At 41.9% G+C, this 23725-nt stretch overlaps 1 protein-coding gene across 6 annotated transcripts in view; it reads right to left on the reverse strand.

The window, feature by feature from the left end:
• LARGE2 (LARGE xylosyl- and glucuronyltransferase 2) overlaps positions 1-23725 on the reverse strand; it is a 38884-nt gene that overhangs the window by 8346 nt on the left and 6813 nt on the right. The window contains exons 1-13 of one of the 6 annotated variants that reach the window (XM_075188220.1): positions 17169-17328; positions 11595-11713; positions 9263-9434; positions 8587-8789; positions 6356-6438; positions 5117-5240; positions 4098-4269; positions 3823-3927; positions 3615-3727; positions 3409-3534; positions 1567-1719; positions 548-702; positions 116-394 (exon numbers count right to left, since the gene is read on the reverse strand). In XM_075188220.1, coding sequence (XP_075044321.1) covers positions 116-394; positions 548-702; positions 1567-1719; positions 3409-3534; positions 3615-3727; positions 3823-3927; positions 4098-4269; positions 5117-5240; positions 6356-6438; positions 8587-8789; positions 9263-9362 — 1613 coding nt within the window. In that variant the 5' untranslated portion in view covers positions 9363-9434; positions 11595-11713; positions 17169-17328. Of the gene's footprint in view, positions 1-115; positions 395-547; positions 703-1566; positions 1720-3408; positions 3535-3614; positions 3728-3822; positions 3928-4097; positions 4270-5116; positions 5241-6355; positions 6439-8586; positions 8790-9262; positions 9435-11594; positions 11714-16613; positions 16684-17168; positions 17329-22196; positions 22215-23725 lie in introns of those variants that run through there. The other 5 variants (XM_075188218.1, XM_075188221.1, XM_075188222.1 and 2 more) reach the window with 5 other exon arrangements.

Consider the following 23725-nt stretch of genomic DNA (forward strand, 5'->3'; position numbering starts at 1 on the left):
ATGATCCGTCCACTCGGCCAGAGTTCCCCAAGCTGTCCAAATTATGACAGACCAGGACTTTCGGTTCCCAGGCTGAATCAAATAATAAAACTATAATAACAGTGCAGATACTGACCTCAGGCTGTCATACAGTCCATACATGGGCAGGAAGTCTATGTCGGATAAGAAGACATAAGGGGTCTGAGCGTTCCTCAATGCCACATTTCTCAGGAGGTTCACTGGGTAAAGCTGACCTTCCTTGTAGACTACATGGTAGCCGATGTTGGTCCGAGACTGCAAAACCTCGGAGGCTTGAGCGTAACGCAGAAACTGCTGAGCCTCTGCATCCGACAGATACAAGGCCAGGCTCATGGGGCCCTCCCAGTGCCGGCAAATCAACTCCAGCATCTGCAGTCTAAGAAACATACACGTCAGAATCACAAATCTTCAGCCCCCTTCTATATACACCGTTACAGTACGTTCATGCATCCAGCACCTCTTCTGGAACTCACACCACCATTCACTTATTAGATTCACTATATAACAGTGCATCATGGGCCACACTAACCTATCCATAGACAGCTGTGCTACCAACGTGACATCATTAGGATCCTCTGCCAGTGGTTGTTGTGGGAGGAAGGAGAGGTGGACACGATGGGACGCTAGACGCTCTCTGCGGAAGTCGTAGCAAAAATCTTCCTCATCCAGTTGTTCCAACACAGCCTGCACATAGAAGACAGCCAAAGGAGAAATATACTTGTGGTTAAATTAAAAAGGCTGAGGGTAGCTTTAGGAAATCGCAAAGCACACTTCCGTATACTAAAATAATTTAAGGATGTGGTTTACAGCTCTATTCATTTTAGAATAGTTTAGTGCTGGACAAGCGCAGCTTAAGATTAGGTGCGAACAGCTAACGAAGGTTAAACAACCCCTTTACCCGCCACTCTTCCATTTCTACCTCTCATAGCACCCTGTAAACCTGAGTAAGGGCAGAGCTGTCTAAGTTGTGGCCAACTCCATTGTGCATTAGACTTTACATGCTCACTAAACGAATATTGTTAGCTATAAATATAAATAAGACCCTCTTTATGTAAAATATCTAAATAGTATATGTTCTATAAATAGATGTAATGTTCTATATATCTATAATAGTCCTAGTTTTATAAAAACGTGAGGGGGAAAGCTGAGGATCACCAGAGTTGTCCGGAGATGGCAGTAACCAAAAGGGAATCATTACAGATAGAACTTTGGCTTTAAGGCCAGGTATCCACCGTTGTTGCATTAGTGTTTTTTTATTGCTAGGAAAAAGTGCACATTAAACTGCGTTTGTTACAGTCATCATTAATAGTGTTTGGAGATCACTGTAGGCTTCCGTCATGTGGTTACCCATGGGGACAGCGCAAGGTGTTAGTAAATGTTAGTAAATCTCATGCAATGAAAAAAAAAACTATAGAAGGAAGTGGAAGAATAGCCACATACCCAGTGGTATTTTACTATCAATGGTTTCTAGTGTCTGACTTGCTTTTTAATGTTTGTAAACAAGTCTAATTTATTTAAAAAAACAAAACCAAGTCTCCATCCCCTCACCTCCGGTCCTTGTTCTTTGTCACTGGGGCAGCCGATAAGTTCTCTGCGCAGGAGACTCCCGTCGTACTCTAGAAAGGTGACATACAGCGTCCTGAACAGCTCAACGTGTTTGTTCTTGACGCGGAGCTTGTGGGGAGAATTCCAGTGAATCACCTGGATGGCAAATGGGGAGGAGACCGAACAGGAAAATATAAACCTTTTTTTTTATTATTATTTTCTCTTTCTTACAGAGGAAACTAAAATGTCACAAGTGAGATCACAAGAACTCAGACTTTGGTCAGTGCACAATCTGCTATAAGTGCATTTCGTTTAGAATCTAAGTGTAAATACATTCACATTAAACTCTACTTACATTAAGTAGACAGAACATATAAAAGATATTTTACATTTAATACATAAATCAGGATGTTCTTCATCCATACTGTACATTCAATGTGTTTTTATAGTCCATCTTACTTGCCACTAATGACACACATACGACTATGCCGTGTTGGTCATCACTTACACCATGGCCTGTAGCTGCTGTAAAGTATACAGCTGAAAACAGACGTACTTACAAGAAGCCCAGGACTTGCATCTGCCCTGGAAGGTCTACGGCACAAGTCATAGGCAACTGTGTAATAGTGTAATTCACATACGGACATGAATTACATGCAGTAGTGTTCATTGGAGAAGGTGCACTTCAGAAAATGAGTAGAGCTAGTTCACTCAAGCTGCACTACACAAATAGATGTACGTCTGAACTTGAATCAGCCTGGCCAAATAAATTTTAAAAAAAATCTAAAATACAATTTGGCTGATATATAAAAGTGCTCCCACAGTTTTTTTTGTTAAGCAAATATTTTTACTTCTAATCACAGTGCAAGATATTTCCCTGTGCACTGCAGACGTCCTAGTAATTACATTAAAGCATACTACAGTCAGACACTCACCCAGACAACAGTCTGTACTGATCTGTTTAGTAAACAGTGAAATAACTCACATCCTGGTCGGTACGAGCGCGGTTACATACACTGCTGAATGTTAGTAGTAGCTTAAGAAGAAGTGGTGGTAACATAACACAGATGCAGTAATGTGTAGAGGACAGCGTTCTACAGGGACTGTGAAAAGAATTGGAGAGGCTGCGGTAGGATATTACAGAGAGGCAGGAAAGAGGAAATGGGAGATTACCACCAATCCGGCATCGACAAACCCTCCAACTAAAATCCGAATTTCTGCCAAACTGATGTGAAAATAAACAGACTTAGCTTGAAGCCGACGCTGGAGATCTCCGATTGGATCACCATGTTGACAGCAACTTATCCCGATTGGACAAATATTCGCCACTGCAGCTTGTCGTCATCCCAACATCTGTCAATAGAAATTTAAAAGCGGCAATGTGGGGACCCCTAAGGTTAAGCGTTTAAACACTTAACCTGACATTTCCGCTTTAAATTTCTATTGACAGACGTCGAGATGACGTCAAGCTGCAGCGCCGAACACTTCTCCAATCGGGATAACTAGCTGTCAGCATGGTGATCCAATCGGAGATCTCCAGCGTCGGCTTCAAGGTAAGTCTGTTTATTTTCACATCGGTTTCCCAGAAATTCGGATTTTAGTTGGAGGGCTTATCGGGGTAGTGCAATGAAGAGGATGTAAAGAGACAATAGGAGAATGGGGAGATGTGGGTAGAGTATTAGAGAGAGAGGTAACGAGACTGGGCAGATACAACACAGATAACGAGACTAAGCTGCAATGTGGCAGGAACTGAATGATTAAACAATCTCTGTATAGAAATGTGCAATATGTTGGTGTTATATAAAGGTTAATAAATACAATATACATAGGCCGTGTTGGTCTCACCTTGAGGTCAGCTAGTTCACTGTAGCATTGCTCAGAGCGCGTGTGATCGGACAGCTGCACGTTCCAGTAACAGGGGAGCTGATAGACCAGAGTCGGTGAGCTCTTTATAACAGCATTGAATATATCCTGGATATGAGCAGACACAAGGTCGTTATACAGTAATGAGCGATGCCAGACACTCCGCAGTCTCCTCATCCTGTTCTCACCTGGTCAGCAAGTGAGGTGCTCAACATACTCATCAACTCTCTCTCAGCAGTCAGACGCCACATCTCCTCCCAGCCAATCAGACGCAGCCTGTCCAGGAGCAGCAGGATCACCCCTGGAGCAGAGAACCGGAGTCAGACAGGAAGTAGTATACGATACAGAGAGTTGCATGTTTGTCATCAGTTATGGGAACAAGAGATAGAAGTTTACCTGTATTGAATCCACGACCCAGAGCCGGCCAAGGTTTATGGTTCTTCCAAAGATTCCCCAGATACCAGTCACTCTGATTCTCCACCAGACCTAGAACCTGTTCCCCTGAGACAAAGACAGAAAGGGGCAATAAGCACTAACGCTCTGAATGAACGAGTTGGTCATCTCAGGGCTGGAATATATCTGTAACAATGGAATACCAGCCTGTGGAAATACGGCTCAGAGACAAAAGCCTGAAGCGAGATCCACAGGGCAGAGGCCGGACCGTGGATTACCTGTGAACTTTCTAAAGATAGCCCAAAGCTCAGCAATGTCTGTGGCGAAAGTGATGTCAGTGTCAAGGACGATGACCTTTGACAGGTCAGAGGGCAGTGCCTTCGTCAGTGTCAGCTTCATCAAGCCGTAGATTCCAGAATAATGTTTGTTTGGGATCCAGGAAACCTCAGGCTGTGGAGAGAGAGTCATTGTGTAAGAATATAAATTCAGAAGTGTACATGAAGTCACATTCTGTAAGATTGTATACAGCCAGCACACACAGTATTATATATTCAGTATATCATCATCAGCATCTATATATACAGCGCCACTGATTCCGCAGTGCTGTACAGAGAACTCATTGACATCAGTCCCTGCCCCATTGGAGCTTACAGTCAAATTCCCCAACATACACATACAGACAAACAGACTGGGGTCAATTTGTTAGCAGCCAATTAACCTACCAATATATTTTTGGAGTGTGGGAGGAAACCGGAGCACCTGGAGGAAACCCACGCAAACACGGGGAGAACATACAAACTCCACATAGATAAGGTCATGATTGGGAATTGAACTCATGACCCCAGTGCTGTGAGGCAGAAGTGCTAACCACTGAGCCACCGTGCTGCCCATAGTATAAAAAAAATAAAAATCCTGACCGATCAAAACCCAATACCGCTGTATAGGAACAGATCTGTCAGGGTAGTGAACTGGGTCAGCCAATCACTTCCATCAGTATGTGGAAGGTCAGCGGTCAGCCAGGGAATGAAGAGAGTCTAGGTACGAAGTGTAAATCTATGATCCTGCCTGGCTCCTGAATTACCAGGGCAATAAAAATGTAAATCAATTTGTACATTGGGTAAAGGAGAAGCAAATCTCCAGTCAATGACCACAATTAGTATCCTGCAATAACTGTGCACTTATTTTACAAAAAGGTTTAAGGTTTACTTCCGTAGTTTGATGACAATACACCGTTCAGCCGTGCAGTACAAGCAGAGACACCTGGCATCACATCTGTTCATCTTTACACAGTATTTACCTTGAGATCACTGGCGTTATAGAAGCTAATCTGCAGGGACGGAACCATCCAAGTATTGAAAAGGTTGCCCAAAATACGCAAAGCAACAGAGTCTGTGATCAGGTGGAAATGTAGCGGATTCCTCCTACAAAAGACAATGAATGATCGACACACAAGATCAGGTAACAAAACCCACCAGCATTAGGGTATTGTCACATCAATCTAATGACTTATCAAGACATTTGGAAACACTCGGGTGCAGGAAGTTGCTGAATATTGCCCAAAATACACATTACAAATCATGTATGCACAGAACCCCTATTATATACAGTATATTGCTGCTGGAGGATTCATAAGCTTAGATATAAAATTCATTGGTCTGTCTGTTTGTTTGTTCATCTGTCTGGTTATATATTCAGACACCCCTGCACCAATTGGGATAAAACCAATGCACATTCATGTTTTGCAATCTATACAATAATTATCATTGTACAATATGAAATATATGGCTTTTCAAACCACTTTTTCTTCTCCAATATAGGCGTTGGCTGTAGAGTAAATTTGAATAATTGGAAAAAATACTCCTCAGATAGGTATAAGAAAAAAGAAATATAATATCTTAACAGAAACATGGGTATTGGTAACACTTTGGCAATGGAAGAAATCTCTCGTCACCCGTGCACCTCACATAAACGCTCACGTAGGAAAAACTGAACACTAATACATCACAATGTAAATCTATAGACTGCCCTGGGAACTACAGACATCACCTATTCATTGTACTGAAATCATGATTACATAAATACCCTGGAAATGTAGTATTAACCAGGGGTATGTCTGTTTAAAAGGTAGGTTCGAGCCCCCATTCTTTATTCATTGTGGAGCTGTATTCTGCAGCCTTTACTTGGATACGAGAACAATCTCAGCCGACGCTATAAATTATTCCAAAGTCACTCGCTGCCAAATTTCTGTGAAAGTTTATCCCACATCCAAACTCACCCACTTTTATCAATAAATAAAATGCTTTAAGAGCAGAGAGAACTATTGGCCACTTTCTTTTTTATCGGTTTAATATATTACAGTTTAAAAGCAGCTCTTTGTGTTGTCGTTATATACAGCCCAGTACTGTCCACATCATGAGAGGTAAACATGGCAGCCCCCAGTCAGCAAAGGCTAGAAACAGGGAGCGGGACGCCTTGATGGAAACTGATTTTACGTAAAGGACACGCCATTATTGTAGCTCTGGAATACACAACCTACCGGTGGAACAGTATAGATTTCACCAACGTCACCACATCTCTACTGCTGTTATGGCCGGCACAGACAATAGCAACATGAATAAGCTAAGAGAGAGAGAGAGAGAGAGAGAGAGAGAGAGACAAAGATGGGGAGAATTAATACAAGGGTGACAGTGACATTACTACAATAAATCTAATAAGACGTAGATACCAACTGTCCTTACTTTCCAGGAACAGACCCAGTATGACCAGCTGTACAGCACAGTTCCACTTATTCTGCAGACTGCAGGTCGTTCTAACCATCCTTATGGCTTCAAACGTCAATAGATGTTTAGAACACAAACAATTCCATTATAATCATGTTCGGTACACGAGTCATATTAGGGAGGGGGAGCACCAAGTGCCCTCTATATATTACTGTACATTAGGTGCTGCGGGTCATCTGCCCAACAGGGACATTTTCCTGGAAAGGATTTTAAAATGTTAATAATTATGATGTTTATATTCTGATAAACATCAAACATAGTTCTGCATATGGGAAGATGAAAAAAAATACACAGGGCCATTAAAAACGCAAGCACAGAAAAGTACATAATAAAACTGCAACCACCTCCTCTATATAATATATGTATACAAGTGGAAAAGGCCAACATAACTAATGCTTTTGATTTATAAATGTAGAGATCACTTGGTATGTATAACAATATTAGGTGTAAAGGAGATGCAAGTACACATTGACTCCAACTTAGGTCAAATTAAGGGGTTCACAGTCTTAAAAAAAAAACAACCGATCTGACACTTTTCCACAAAAATATCTTGTACCAAAGTGTTGCTGAGAATTGCACCATGAAGCCAGTTGTCAGGGAGCAGATTGGTTTATGCCCAGTGCCGGTGAGACAGAGAGGAGTCTGGATGGTGCCGATGGATCATCAAAGCAATGGGCATATTATACAATAACATCAGAATAGGAAAGTGTTTCAGCAGGACTAAAATTTTTATTAAGCGTGGAAACAACAGATTATACAACAGAGTATACAGTTTTCTCAAGTCTGGTATTCGAAGCTTTAGGGTGGAATAAAATAAATAAAATATAATAAGCAACCTGTTGGGATTGGTGTGCTCGGCTGACTGCAGAGGGGAAAGGTCATTGTGATATATCCTAATTAAAAAAAAAAAAAAAAAACCAAAAAAAAAAAAGAAAAATCGGATAAGAGCATTATCGAATTCATGGATTTTATATTTAGTTACAAAACACATCCCAGTGGCGCACGCAGGGGGGGGTTTCTGGGTCTCCACTCCGCTAAAAAGTGCCCTACATATCGGCACTGTAGTATACAGCAGCCGCGGCGCTGTCTAAGAAGCGTCCGCGGCAGTGCTGTATTGTACAGAGCAGGGGGCATATTTAACAAATCACAGTAGTGCACTATTGTGCACTTACCGTGGAATTAAAGTCCCGATGTGCCCTCCGCAAATTTATTAAAGGTGCATCGCAGCAGATATCATGGATATCTGCTGCTTTGCACTCCTGATCGTTTTTGCGAGCAGTCACCATTCAACAGAATGGTGACTGCTCCTGGCCGCAATCTAACAAGTCCCGGAAAAAAATTTTTTCGGTAACTTGTCATGGAAGCTGGCGGACATCATCCTAATTGAACAAATCCACTGCTGTCAGCTCTGCACCGACGAGCAGAGCTGGACAGCGCATGTGTGGAGGTATCACATGATCCCTCCCTGTCACTCAGCGCGCTCTCTCAGCAACGATAGTTGCAGAGACAGAGTGGGGACTTTGTGCGCATGTGCACTGCACATGCGCAATTGAAGGAAGAAGAGGAGATCCCGAGACAGCGCGTCCAAAGAGGGAGGTAAGTGTGATTTTTTCTATCACAGAAACAGCAGTTTTTCGGAACTGCTGTTTCTGTGTTCCCTTTTTAATAAATGTGATGAATAGTTCAATCCTTATCCTTGCGATAAGGATTGATAACTATTTCTCACTTTTGCCGAATAATGATAAATGTGCCCCCAGGTCTCTAGGAATTATTTTTTTTCCGGGGGAGGAGGAAACCCCCCCCCCCTCTTCCTCCCCCGAAAAATCCTCCGTGCGTCCCTGCATCCCTTTAAGAGGCCAACTGTAAAAAAAAAAAAATGGGTAAATATCTTTCCAGTAAAGAATGAGCTGCAGGAATTCCAGAGGTAGAAGAGGAGGGAGATCACTAAACATGGGAGACATTAACAGCAGCTATACAGGTCACTCACCTCACATTTCTCAGTCAGACTCCTCTGCACACACCGGCTGCTGTTGTCTCCCTCAGTTCCGTGATCCTCACTCCGAAGTTCTCCCAATTGGTGCCGAAGCCTCAGGTTCTCTTCCTCGGCCTCCTGCAGTCTGATTTCCAGGTCTTGCAGGGAGGGGGCTCTGGGAAGCAGGCGAGGAGCTGCGGCCGCTGGGGACAGTCCGTCTGGGGGAAAGAACGGCATGTTGGGATGGGGCTTACAGGACAAACAGCCTTATATGGATAGCCTTGTTAAGCCACGAATTCTGGGGTAGAACTAGACTTATCTGGGGCAAGTGCAAGAGTTACAATGAGGTCCCTCAATTCCCTCATGGTATATGGATTTACAAGTTATAAAAGAACAAGGTTTCTCAGATACCACATCACAGGCAGCCCACAGCTTGCACAGCATATGGCAGAAGGTCACTCGGTCACACGTCTTGTATCTATGGTAATGGTCTGTTTCTTAGACTGTGAATCAATTACATACATGAAACATACAGATCTGTAGAAATATCAGTTTGTTTTATAAACCAACTAATTTTCAGTTTATAACAAAATAAAACATAACCCTCATCCTGATACAGTCTCTATTAAAAGACAAGGTTAGGAAAACAGAGCTGAAAGCCCTGAACACAATGCAATTACTGGCCACTCACATCCTGCGTCGCCCACGGAAAGGTACAGCCAGGTGACGACGGACAGCAGCAGCACACTGACAGCCAGCAGCCTGGCCTTACTGCGGCATGGGCAGAGCATGATGTGACAGCAGACGGTCCAGGTTCGGTCAGGTGGGGAAATCCAGAATCACCGCTGGCAACATCCTATAATCTGGCAATTAGACAACGAGAGGTTTCATGGTCACAACAGAATACCGGACAGATCAGGACATTGTATCCTAGGAACTTGGCACCAACGCAAACAGATTAGATCGGCAGAAGTTAAATATTAAATCAAAACGCTGCCAGGCGACATTCTGCAGTCAGGAGTGATGCAGAGGACACTAATAACTGGAGGATTTAATCAAAGTTCTACTGAAACATCAACAACTTTATTCCACAGCTGAAACTATCTCCGATTGTCACCTACGACCCATCTAAGACAGTAGGACGCGTCATTATCAGCATCACTGAACCACAACAGGAGAATCCCTGGCCATTATGTTTCTGCATTAAGATCAAAGCCATCACACAAAGTAACTTTAAAGATTTAGAGAGATCCAATTATCTGCACCGATGGCTTTATTGAAGATTCCCAGACATCTCTATGGGAAACTGACAAACCGTGTCGGCCAGTCTCAGTGCTAACCTGGTCACTGAAAGGATGGAGGGAACAGGTACTTGAGGAAAGAGAGCACTTACACACGTCTGTTGGTAGTACGAGCAGATATGCCTAGTGTGAAGCAAATTGGGTCCTTTTAGTAGATTTGCTTAAGTTACAAAGAGGTTTTCTGTGCCACAGCCAAGCACCCCCCCCCCCCCCACACCCAATAATACACACAATTCCCTTGCTGGCAGGGCTTCAGTCAGAAGCCCTGCTGAGGAAACAGTACGTTCACGCACAGCCACCCCCACAGCCAGCTGACCACCTCTGCGAGCAGCAGACTGACTCCTCTGCCCATTCCTCACACCTAGCATTTGGACGTCACCTCCTCTATGGGTTGGAAGAGTGTCGGCCATTGAACACTGTCAGCTGGGTGAGCACAAGCTCGACCATAGAGAGTAGGGTGAAAGGGGGAATTAAGACAAAAAACAAACAAAACACAAAAAACAAACATAAAAAAAAAACTAGTCCTTTAAGTGTTGCGGCTAAGACAATACAGGCAGGATTCTCTATATCATCCATTGGGTTGAATCTCACAGGTGTCCACGCTTTCATCCTCCACACTGATGGAAAAAAATAGCTTTTGGATGAAGGATCTATAGCATTATTTTCCACCCTTACTGGTGTCAGAATGAGGTTTCAGATGGATTCCTTAAATTCTACATCTGCCTCCATCGCCGCCCCTCCCCATCCCACATAATTCTGCAGGAAAGAGTCCTAAACAACATTGAATGTATGAACGTGATACTAACTGTTCGCTACCATCTTTCATGAGTAGACACGTCGCTCTATCGCATGATGCCAACAGACAGGACCTTCCATTAAACCTCTAGGTGCTCCATTAGCAACATCCCAATGCGGAGAACTTATCATTATCAGTGCATTATAAAGTACCAGTCTGCTTATTCCCTCTCCTACACCTTTCACTCAGTCTCATTCCCTTCAGTTACTGTTTAGTTGTGATATTGTCTACATTTTGTGCATCATTAGTCTGTACACTATGCTGTTAATACCTCTTTATGGGGTTCTCTTTCTGTAAAAAGGTTAAATAATAAGTTTATAAGATAGATGAAGAGAGGCACAGCGTGCCGTCTGAAACCTCAAACTTAGGAGAATAAAGCCTTGAAGAACTTCAAAGCTGTGTACGGATTTCCTGCATCATTTCTTAATAATAATTCTGCCAACAAATAGGGACAAACGGGAAAGTCGTGTTTGAGGATAATTATTTTTCGGAATACTCCACCACCCCCATTTTTAAAGTGTTAGTATATATATTTATCAAATGGAGTCATAAAAAAATTAATTTATAATAATATCTATTCAGATAGGAAGCCTATATGTTCTGTGCTGCGATTCAATCTGAAGCACCACCGAGGTTCTTGTATTCTCATCATCAACATTTATTTATATAGCGCCAGCAAATTCCGTAGCGCTGTACAAAATCTTCTCATATAAGTGTTTGCTAACCCCCCCTCCCAGCCACCACTTCCATGCTGCAGTAATTATCACTATACATTATTACCAGACACGTTAGAGGGGAGGGTGGGATGGAGAATAGAGAAGCAGGAAGGTGGGGACCACACTAATAGCTGACTGCTGTGTGCAAACAATCTCAGTAAGTGTCAGTTACGACTGTGCAAATGCTGCTTTGTGACATCACACGCGTACGTTTGCTTGTTTCTAAGGACAAGACACAGGATTTGTGGGCTGAGATGACCCAGTCTGTGTTTTACACCTCTGATGGGAAGAGAGGAGACGATGGGATTATCAGACGCTTCACCCCTATCCTGAAAACATAAAAAAGTATTTAGAAAAAGGCCAAAATGTCTCCTCACTTTCTTCATTAATTTAACCACAAAATTTCAAAAACAAACACCAGCTTCATTAAAGCAAACATTTTTCTATTTAATCACAGTTTAATATCTCATAATGAAATATATTAATCAAAGTTTGGTACAGACTCCTGTTCTCACCGTATAACTTTAGGATACTGATGGGACAGTTTTCTGCAGTTTTTTTTGTTTGTTTTTTTAATCAAACCTGAATAAATATAATTTTTCCTTTTGTGATTTTAAACATCTACTGCAGCAGAACAGTTAGACTTCTACCAAGTCCATGGAGTCTAGTGATCGTACAAACCCTCAACTGAGGTCTACAGTCACTGGCTGCTCCTTGTAAAAGAAGATTGGTATTGATGCATTAGTGGAGAACTGCAGGTAGGTTCCCTAGTACGTGACAGGTACAACTCTGTGTCCCTCCAGGTTGTAGTACGGTCTGTCTAAGATGAGAGATATACACGTCTTGTTCTAAGATTATGTACAAATAAAAGGGCAGTTTCAAGCAGCCAGTGCCCAGCCTGGGAGCCCTGTGGCTTCAGAGAAAATGACTTCTAGATGAGCATTATAATAGGACATTACAGAGATATCTCCTATGTGTAGACAGAGGCCTGGATTCTGCTTAAATAAAGGCACCAATAGTGTTTTCCCTTCTCCCACATTATCATGCTGGGACATCAGGTCTTGAAAGTAGAATTTACAGAACGTGACAGATTCCCACTTGTGATTGGGTGATGTATTGTCTGGTTCTCACTAAATCTGCCCATATACTGGGTGACCCGGCCTCTCTGTCTGACTATTGAGGCTGGATGTCTATCAGATTTGACTGTACACCTAAAGCATGCGCTGGGGTCCAACATCCGGATTATACCGAGCACTATTGGCACGGTCGGATGATGACCCCCATACATTGTCAGATATGGCCCTCGTCCGACTACATCAACCTTCCAATCCGACATAGATCAGTATAAGCCGTCTGTTCAGGTCCACACACGCCGAGATTTGCAGCCAATTAGGTCTGACGTGGCCCATCTACAATGTGTCAAAGCTTTCCCTCAGCTCACAGACTCTTCTCATAAGTGACTTCACTTTACCACATAAACCTCTGCGTCTTACAAACAATAATTGCAATAGTGTTACAAATGGGAGATATTGATTGATGATAGTGTTAGTATAAACTGCACCACAACAGTGGAGATACACAAAACACACAATTACAACCAAAAACAAAACAAAAAAAAAAAAAGGTCAATTTTCTCTATAACATCATAAATCGTTAGTGTTCACAAATAACAATATTTTTTCTACGTCAGATACCCTGTAGTGCAAATAGTATAATTCATACTATCCCCTCTTCACTAATTTCACTCACTCTCCAAGTACTTTATCATTGTGGATTAAAAAATAAAATAGATCAGCATTTGTGTTGGGGTGAGGGCAAATATATATATTTATGCTCTTAGTTTGCCCTTTAGCTCTTTATGCCTTTGTATATCTTTGCTCGTTTAGCCTGTACATGCCTATCTAATTGCTGCAGGTAGGACTCACCAACACGCCCATGTGTCATAGATATATAAAAACTTGAAAAGAGAAATAAACCGGTGGTAATCGTTTTTACGATTACCACAATAACGACACAGAGAACTCCTCCAATTAAAAGACGAATCTGTAAAAAAAAACGATGTCGAGAAAAGCAGACTTACCTGTGTACCGAAGTTGCAGGTGTCCGATTGGCGCAGGATGCTGACCGCAAGGGAGTCCGACTACTGAGGTGTCCGTCAGTAGCCTTTAACGTCAGTGCGACTTCTATTCCTTTTAATTTAAAGCGGCAATGTCAAACTCCGCAGGTTAAGTGTTGAAACACTTAACCAAACATTGCAGCTTTAAATTAAAAGGAATAGAAGTCGCACTGACGGTAAAGGCTCCTGACGCTTGCGGTCAGCATCCTGCGCCAATCGGACACCTGCAACTTTGGTATACAGGTAAGTCTGCTTTTCCTGACAACAATTTTTTTACAGATTCGTCTTTTAATTGGAGGAGTTCCCGGTGTCGGAATATTCAACACCAAGGATGCGTACCCCCCCCCCCCCCCCCCAAGAAAACAAAACAAAAAACAACAGTTTGAATTAATGTCCCAGTTTGATCAGCATGGTGGTTTCCAACTATAGTGCAGTGAGTCCCTCTTATAGGTCTCATTATTTAATAAAACACAATACAGCCTGTGGCCAGGATTAGACCTGTCCTTCACCTCACGTCACCTGTGCATCATGTTAGAGAGTCACAGAACTAGTATTAATAGGTGTACATTATAGCACTATAATGCCCTGCTGCACAGAGGAAGGCAAACCCTCCACACCACTGGAGAGGACAGAATGGGTATTTACAAAACATTTCTAAGTCTCCCTACCCCCACCTAAATACATATATTAAAAAAAAAAAAAAAAGAAATCTGAACTCTACAAATTCCTGAAACGCTTCCCCAGCCTGGCACGTACTCCCTCCTGTACTCTGTATCTTAATTACACCACTCAGGGGCTCTTCGTGGGTTTTTTTGCAACCTATAATCCATTAACCAGACTTTTCTGGTTACAGGCTCGTTATAATCCCATTGGAATGATTTAGGGAGGGCAGATTTGCTTATTCAGTTTATGGCCATTGTAAAATTGCTGTTCTCTGAGATCTCTCCAGAGATGGGCTAAATTATGTATAATTTAATAAAAAAACTTTCTTTCTGAAACTTGGAGAATAAGTATGTAGTGCTATCCAGGGAAACACGGTATTTGTATGTATAATACAATAAACATGTAGGCACCGGCTTGCCGATAGCAGCACAGTGCCACTGAACATTATATTATATCTTTATTCATTTTATATAGCACGTACAATTTTTACTCGGCGCCTCATGTCCAAATGAACTTTTGGAATATGCTCCTCTGAGCAGGGTTTTCACTGTGACACCCAGAGGAATCATCATCAACATTTATTTATATAGCGCCAGCAGATTCCGTAGCGCTGTACAATTGGAAACAAACACAGTAATAAAACAATACTGGGTAATACATACAGACAGAGAGGTAAGAGGGTCCTGCTCGCAAGATTACAATCTATAGTTATTATATGAACCTTAAAATTCCCTCCCCATTGTCCGCTAAAACAAATCTGTGTGGACGCGTGACCTATAATATACTGTATTTTGTAGTATATAGGAAGCGGGGAACAAAGGGCTGCATTTTTCAAAGGAAAAAAGAAAAAAAGTGGTTCACACTGTACTATGGTCATAAAAGGAAGATATAAACTCCCACTCTTACACACTTGAGTAATAATTGAGATAATTAGGTAGGTAACTCAGACATCAGGAGGGCACAAAATATTTTTAATCTCCACAGATACCAAGAGTTCTCATGTTGGCACATGGCGTACATTAGAAGAGAGCCTGGAAACCCGCCAGCCCCAACAGACTTGGTTAGCGGAGACCTAATTCACTGAAACACATATACAGCCAACCAAACGTAAAAAACGATAGCTCGGCCTCAAGATTTAAAGATGTAACGTGAAGTAATTTTCCAACCTGTCGTTCCCTGACTGCACCAATATACAAGTACCAGCAAATCTCTCCTTACCACAGACCTGAGTCTGTCATTGGCCCTGTGAGAACTGGTGCGAGATTGGGTCACAAGATATGGCTGCATTGTACATACCTGGGGCTCCGGTGTACAGTGCCTGGAGGAGGGAGAAGACTTATGAATAGGTTTGTGTGAGGAGAGGGGGGCGGAGGTGTGCGAATAGCAGAAAGCATTCAAATGTCAATAGTTATTAGAGAGAGTTATTAAGGTAAAGTTCAAGGTCAAAAATTCTACTGCCTGGGAACAATGAAATCTTTAACAAAAGTACTGGCTCTAGGACAGGACCCGGTGTAAGATTCCTCTGCCTGTGCTTCACAGATTAAATAATCTAACTTTAAGTCAAACTGCACATTACAGTAATATGTAAAAAAAATTCCAGAGAGCCATAAAAAACAGCATTTTACACAATTACAGTCGTCAAGTTATAAGCAAAGCTTTCCCTCCAGACATAAGAATATTTTTTATTTACACCCAAGTATCCAGCGTTGATCGAGCACTATAGACAATGTACACAGCGGACTCGAGTTACCAGGATGCTCCGTATCAACATATATTTATATAGCGCCAGCACATTCCATAGCGCTTTACAATTGGGAACAAACATTAATAAGACAATACTAGGTAATACATACTGACAGAGAGGTAAGAGAACCCTGCTCGCAAGCTTACAATATGCGACAGTTCATGCACACTGAAGTGCTACCTAACTATATAACATGAAACAAACATACTATATTACAGTGTATAAGATCAGCACAATATACAAATTCATCGAACCCACAACAGGTTACAGGCTGTGAGCAGGGAAACAGCGGTGTGCATATCCTGTATACTGACCACTTAATTACCAGACAGGTAAACATAAAGGGAAATAAACTATAATTGAGGGGTTAAGAAGGGGTGGGGTTGCTTTAATTGAACAACCTCTTTAAGGGGTCCATAATATATAGGACATATGCAATGCCTCAATCATTACAGCGGATAAGATCTCAGTAATCAGCGTCACAAACACCAATAACACACATATAAGTAAAGGTAACATCCTTTGTAGGAACGTATAACATCCCAGCTTCCCGCTACACAAATATACAAAACGCATTAACGTATTAAAGGGCAAGATTGGAGGTCAGTTGGAAAAATGTCCTACTCTGACATGCCAGCATATTACAGACGTTGTTATATATCCATACATTATTTATACCCACCCACACATACACAGAACAACTTACACACAAAGCAATTGTCTGGAGGATCCAAGTGTAAGAATCTCCCTTTGTTTAACTTTCCTGGCACCAGCGGCTGAAAACATTAAATAGGAAATGACAGCTTAGGGACAGGGAGCGGATACACTCGCACACTTTATATAAACCTGACTGTGTAGTTTACCTGGCAGTGTTACACACTGTTGGCTCGCAGCGAGGAAGTGCAAACCTAAACGTTTGTTTAGTACTTATACTGTCTTTTCTCGGTAACAATTACTATTAAATAAAAAAACTTCATATCGCTGTTTTATACATCTTAAAATTTCCTCAATGCAACCTCAGGGCACCAGTGTAATAGGAGATAGCTGGGTTTGTTTTGGGGGTTCCTAATCCCCATCAGAACCGGGAACCGCTTTCCAAACAGACACAGATTCTCCAATTCACACTACTCCATATAGGATTCTTAACCCTCTGTTGCCCGGGTGGAATGTCTGGGAGTCCACAGCTTGGTGAAGTTGTGTGTGCAGAGGAGTGAGTGGGCTTCTCTCTACACCTCACACTCGGGGGACCAGTGTCACTCACCTTATAAGGAGCAGCCCAGGAATAGGATAATCCTGCAGAGGGTAGAGCTACAGATTACACACAGGCAACTTGTACTCTTACAGATGTCGCTTTGGTGCACAAAGAGGGAGGGGGCAGATTTAAGCCTCCTGCTTGTTAGCTGGGTCCTGGCTTCAAACAGAAAGGGAAAAGGAAAAAAAAAACATTCCGACCCCTCCCACACCTGCAGAATCTGAACAAGCCCCTTCCCCACCCCCCCCTTCCTCATCCTGACCTCCCCCAATAACCACCTCCCAACACAATACAGCTCACAGTCAGGAGCTTATCAGAGTCTAAAGTCTCACAGGACTCGGAAACAACTAGACTCCATGTACAAGTATCACACTGTATAAACAGCATCACAGATCGCTGGATTTACAGAAACTGGAACCTCGTTCTATCGTCTCTCAATCTAAATCAGGCCTGTCCAACCTGCGGCCCTCCAGATGTTGTGAAACTACAAGTCCCAGCGTGCCCTTCCAGCTATCAACTGGTTGTCTACTGGCAAAGCATGCTGGGACTTGTAGTTTCACAACACCTGGAGGGCCGCAGGTTGGACGGGCCTGATCTAAATGCATCAGATGTCCTGTCATTTAAAGATCCCGGGACAGAGGTGATACTGCACAGAAATAAAGCTATTTTAACGATTATAAATCACTGTACACATTTCTATGTACAATCTGAGCTCTCCAACATCTTGTTTCAATGAAAAATATGTTGCAGTTTTTGCAACAAAGTTCAGTGATAAAACATTCTGCACAGGAAATGTTATTGTTCTGACTATATCAACATGGTATCTTTGTATCACTGCTAATGAAGGGTATCAAACTATGAATGTGTTGGCATTATGGTGTTTATACATTATTCCCATGTTCCAAATATATACTGGAAAGCTAAGGGTCCTCTACCTAAGTTGTCCCTGGTGTGTGTTTGCGGGCTTGGGATAGGGACGTGGGATTATAAACTACAACAGGAACGGTGTCTGAATAATGTTCTCCGACTGCTCAGCTCCGCAGAATATGTCGGTACTTTATAAATAAGGTGCAATAACCACATTTAATTTCTAATATCTAGACCAGGTAATTGTAACCTGCAAATAAAAGTACAACTCCCAGAATCCTTTGCTCACCGCTGTCCAAATACACGGGACACTAGAGACGTTACAGGTGGTGATTAGAAAGTTAAAACCTCTGACCAGCAGAGAATAAAAACCACTACTGCAATCTCCCAGCAGACAGCACACAGGAGAAACGTCCACATAACGACCATTCTGCTGTAGAGCGTGTGAAAGGATTATATTCAAATAAAACTCACATTATAAAAATGACATGATTTGTAAGATTCCACTACTCAAAAGTTATAACTTGCTAAAGAGAAACAGTAGTCAATATTATTCATTTTAAAAAAATTAAACAAAAATAATGTCCACAAGCGGAAATCTTCCATTAGATCTTATGCTGATTCATTTAGTGTCCCCAAGAATAATCAAGGTTCTCTGACCAAGGTAACTTCTGACCATACGTTTTGCTGAACACAAAAGGAAAAAACAAATAAAATAAGAATAATTTTATCTTACCCTTTGGCACAAAATACAAGTTTTCACTAGTGTTTTTTTAATGCTAGTAAAAGCATGTAAATGGATCCCATAGATTCCAATTACCCCGCACCCACTAGATTTTGCATCGTAGCATAATTATCTACATAGCGTTCTGCCTCATTATTTCACATTCACTGCATCAAAACACAACTAATGGCCATGTTTTACTAAACAGTTTTAAAAGATAAAATAAACAATGATACCAAATAATATATATTATTTAGGCCATTATGTAATAAGAGAAAATATATATAGCAATGTTTTCTATAAACTCCTACATCAGCAAACACCCCTCATTCCAGGCTTCAATATGGCTTCCTAGGCAGCTGCTGTCATCGGTCTATAAATGAGACACATATACGGTCCCCACCAGGGGGCGCCTCCTCAATTACCTCAAACTTATATTGGCGGCAATGTGCTCAGACTGGCTTCTTTGCACACATATGGTGGCACTGCCCTAAACTAGCCAACCTACAGATTGACGTCAGGGACCCGATATATGAATTGCAGTTCAATTGTCACCTCAGTATTTGGCTCTACAGCTCCCCATCTCTGGGAGAGATAAACAGGTCAATAATATAATTAATCAGTACTCTCTGCCAGATTGGGGCATCCTACAAGGACACTAACCAGCCCCCCTGTGCATGCCAGGATTATCAAGTGAACGTAACACAATTAATTATGCTTCACAGAGGTTGGCACCCTTGGATTATCTATTTTACAGCTGCCCACGTTGCCACTCCTAGGCCATAGCTGAGCAGATCTCCTTTCAGCGTAGTTCTACCCAGATGCATTCGTAGACCTCCCAGTCCCACTCCTCTATGCATCACGCTCCGATTCAACCTGACCTCTCCCTGGTTCCTTCTCCTATCCCCCATCTTACCACATACCCTTCACCCAAACCAACATATTGCAAAAACATTGTGACATAATATAATCTGTACAGGATGATACGATCATTGTTATTGTACGTGTTTGTCATTTATTAAAGAGGTTCTTAAAAAGAATAAACAACACACCAGCAACTTATAAAGACATGATGCTGCGAGTTTATATTCTGCTTTATATAATGTTTCCATTTGTGAAATTAAACCGTGAACAAGGTGAAAAAACGACTTTGTTGTCACAAATCTATCGCTCATCTTTGAGTTTCATGACAGTTTCCCTTTAACTTTAAGCCAAGCTTGTAGTTAAACACATATAGAGATGGAGGAATGTAACATCTGCATGTGTGGACAAGACATCCCACCAAATATTTCTCCTAAAACATCCTGGAAGCCATTGTTTGGACAAGAGCCAGCCAGCAAATTAGTACTTGTGAGGTACCCCAGGGGGTTCTGGGAGAGGTGTGGAGCAGAAGAATGTGGTGCATATACATATCTATCTCTTTGCCATACTAAATACATTTCCGTTTCTCCGACCCTCCTTCTGTGCTTTCTAGACATGCATTTCTATCATCAGACAGAGAAGCGTTGTTTATTTTGATTACCCCAAGTTCCAATATATCTCTGCTGCATTTTCTGCTTAGCATTCACATTACACCCGAGATCAATAACTGCACAAAATTATTTTTACCTAAAGGACTGATGCCAGTGTGGGCAACCTCTGGCAGTCCATCTCTTGTGGAAGTACAAGTGTCATGGCCTACATGCACGCTGGGACTTATAGTTCCAGAGCAGCTGGAAGGCCTCACGTTCCCCCTCCCTGCTTTATACCTCACTGGAGCCTGAAGATCTGGAATTGGAGGAATAGGATGTTAAGAGGATTATTACAGTGCACGTATTATTTTCCATGGTGGGATGCGGGCAACTTCTAAAGAAACATGCTGGTAAACACATGGAGTGGAGAAATGGTTTAAGCACTTGAAAAAAAAAAAGAAAAAAAAAAAAAAAAAAAAAGGTTAAAAACAAAAGAAAGATTTTCATTTGTCGACCTCTCCATTCTGTAATATATTTTCTCTTTTGTAGTACTATCATCCCATAGACTTTATTTATTTGTTTTGAACACATGTTGGTGCTACAATAAATAGCTTAAGTTTTACAAATAATAAATACAATATATTATATACATATTACATTATTGTCTGACCAGATATAATACTGAGCTGGAGGAACAATCTGAAATACAGAAAATAGAATTGGCTGTGGTCAGCTTGTCCGGTCAGCACAGACATTAAACTTAGCACAGGAAAACCTGTCACTTTTCCTCACACAGAGACATTACACCATGCCGCTCTCTCACTCCTCTCCACAGTAGTTTTATTATTCAGGACTGCGCACACCAGAGCAGGCACGCCCACATTCTTTCTGCAAGCCGCCATTTTGTGAGCTGAACCAATCTTCATAAGGACACCGCTTTTACTAAGACATTGTTAAGTTCTACCAAAATTTCTCTTAAAGTTGTAACAGCATCTAAATAGAGAAATCAGGAAAGATTAATGGCCCCCCCTCCTTACTCTACTAAATATATTGTCTTTACGTCTAGCTTCTTAAGGAACCCATGACATGACTGAGGCAGGAGGCCTCACGACTAAGTGTCCGTCCCTCATTCCCATGGAACCAATATGCCGGACACTGGTTCAGCTCACAAAATGGCTGCTTCCGCTGTGTTTTGGTGATGGATACGCTTTACAGAGAAGCCAGAATAATTTTTGCCACATAGAACGTTCTCTTACACAATCAGATAAGTAAAAAGTAAAATTAACAGTTCGATTCGCTGAAGACTTGCACGATTGCTGGTATTTTAACGTTCTTGAGAAACAGGCTGAGCCTACTTATAATCACACGGTTGCCTTGTGACAGCTCCATGATGGATTTAATAACAGATAACCATCTATTTTTTTGGTTTTATTGTTGAATATATAAAAATATAATAAATATATATAATAAATATATATTATTGCTTGCAATATAACATAGATCAAGCCAGGGAGGGGAGGGGGGAGTTATAAACAATGCTCCATAAGCAGCACTACCATGAATGAGGGCAGCATGTATATGTATAAGTGCTTTTTTAATGAGCTATTTTGGAAAGTGACACTTTGCAAAAAGGGAGAGGCCTAGAATGTCCTGGCCCCGGGACACACAATCCAAGTTTCACCACATGACAATTAACAAAGTAAATAGCCTCAGGTTAACCAGCCATCTCTGTGACTGGAGGGGAGGCTGATTCATCAGCTAAACTCGGTCACACCAGTCTGACAGACGCTAGAAAGTTATTCATCACACTTTCCCCTCCACCATTGTGCCATCTTGCAGCTGCTGAGTGCATCCAGGTCAGGTTATTGTTAGGGGCACAGAGCGGGTGTTTGTGATAAAACTTGTAGGAATCCAATATTTAAAAAGGTAACAACTCTATAAATTGGAGCATAAAAAGTTCAAATAAACCATCTAAAACTGTACAATCACAAATACCTGCTATGCAGCAGCAGAGACCATTTAAAACGATAGCATCTGTACATAGGGTACATAGGGTAACAGCACGATAATTACAGGCATGGAATGATTAGGTAATCTCTGGATATGCAGCCAAGGCTGGAGGAAAATCAGCTGAATCTGAGGTAACCGGGTGGGATATAATTGCAGCTTCGGGTTGGATTTAATTGAAGCACCTCACCTCCCCCTGAGGGACGACAAAATACACAGAGGGAATAGGTCAGTCAGGCTGTCACCTGTCCCATAGTCCCAGTACAGGCAGCCATTTTGAACAATTGTTTTTTTTTTGTTTTTGGGTATTATGAAATAAACGACATGAAACAAACCATTTTGATTTGGAAAATGTGCAGATTTTAAGCTTAATTAGACAATACAAACATAATCGTTTTCAGATACACATTACTATGCAGTCCAGACATCTGGATGTGTGATGAAAAACTCAGCTCTCTGCAAACTAGATGTACCCCTTGGTGTGCGGAGAGGGAAGGGGGGGGGGGGGGGGGGGGGGAGAGGAGGTGCGCAAAGTGTAAATGTCAAATCAAAGTCCAACCTCCAACCACTTTAGCAGGACGGTGGCTTAGTGGTTAGCACTTCTGCCTCACAGCACTGGGGTCATGAGTTCGATTCCCGACCATGGCCTTATCTGTGTGGAGTTTGTATGTTCTCCCTGTGTTTGCGTGGGTTTCCTCCAGGTACTCCGGTTTCCTTCCACAATTCAAAAAAGACCCATACTATTCGGTTAATTGGCTGCTATCAAAGTGTGTTAGGTAATTTAGACTGTAAGCCCCAGTGGGGCAGGGACTGATGTGACTGCGATCTCTGTACAGCGCTGCTGAATTAGTGGCGCTATATAAACACATGATGAATAATGAAGAATAGATAAATACATTTCTGTTAAAATACTGCTCGGTTTAACATCATTTATGGATTTAGTAAACCACCATAATGGAGGGCCAGCGAGACAACCTTTCATTGCATGTGGCATTTCTGCGTGTTTACATTGGGCAAAGTATGCTTAGAAACATGCTTGTGAGAAAATCATCCTACACCCCAGGAGGGGTGCAGCTAAAAATATGACTTCTACACCCTTTATCATGTTTTCAGTAACTCATTTCTGCAGTACTCTACAAAATTTGTAAAAAACACCCTCACTCCGCCCGTCTCTCGCTGCTCCCCTGAAAATGCCACCACCCTGCTGTATGAAGCTGTTTTGGTGGAAATCATGGTACAACCACAAGAGGGCGCTGCTCTGTTCTGCACTTGGTGGGGCCGTTAGATTGTGCAACAAAATTGATGCGTGTAGCGGTAGCCCATCTTTACAATACAAGAAATAACTCCAGTATAAGCCTAGCAGGGTAAACTGCAACACACTTGTCTTCCTCATCGTGAAGAGACATTGATTGTGCTGCAATTAAGCAGTAATAAATGAATAATAAATGAATAATCTATATTGACTTACATCATGGCAGCTCCCCGGGCAGAATCAATGACAGAACATAAGATTTGTC

This window comes from Mixophyes fleayi, chromosome 10 (assembly GCF_038048845.1).
Source record: "Mixophyes fleayi isolate aMixFle1 chromosome 10, aMixFle1.hap1, whole genome shotgun sequence".
NCBI lineage: Eukaryota > Metazoa > Chordata > Amphibia > Anura > Limnodynastidae > Mixophyes > Mixophyes fleayi.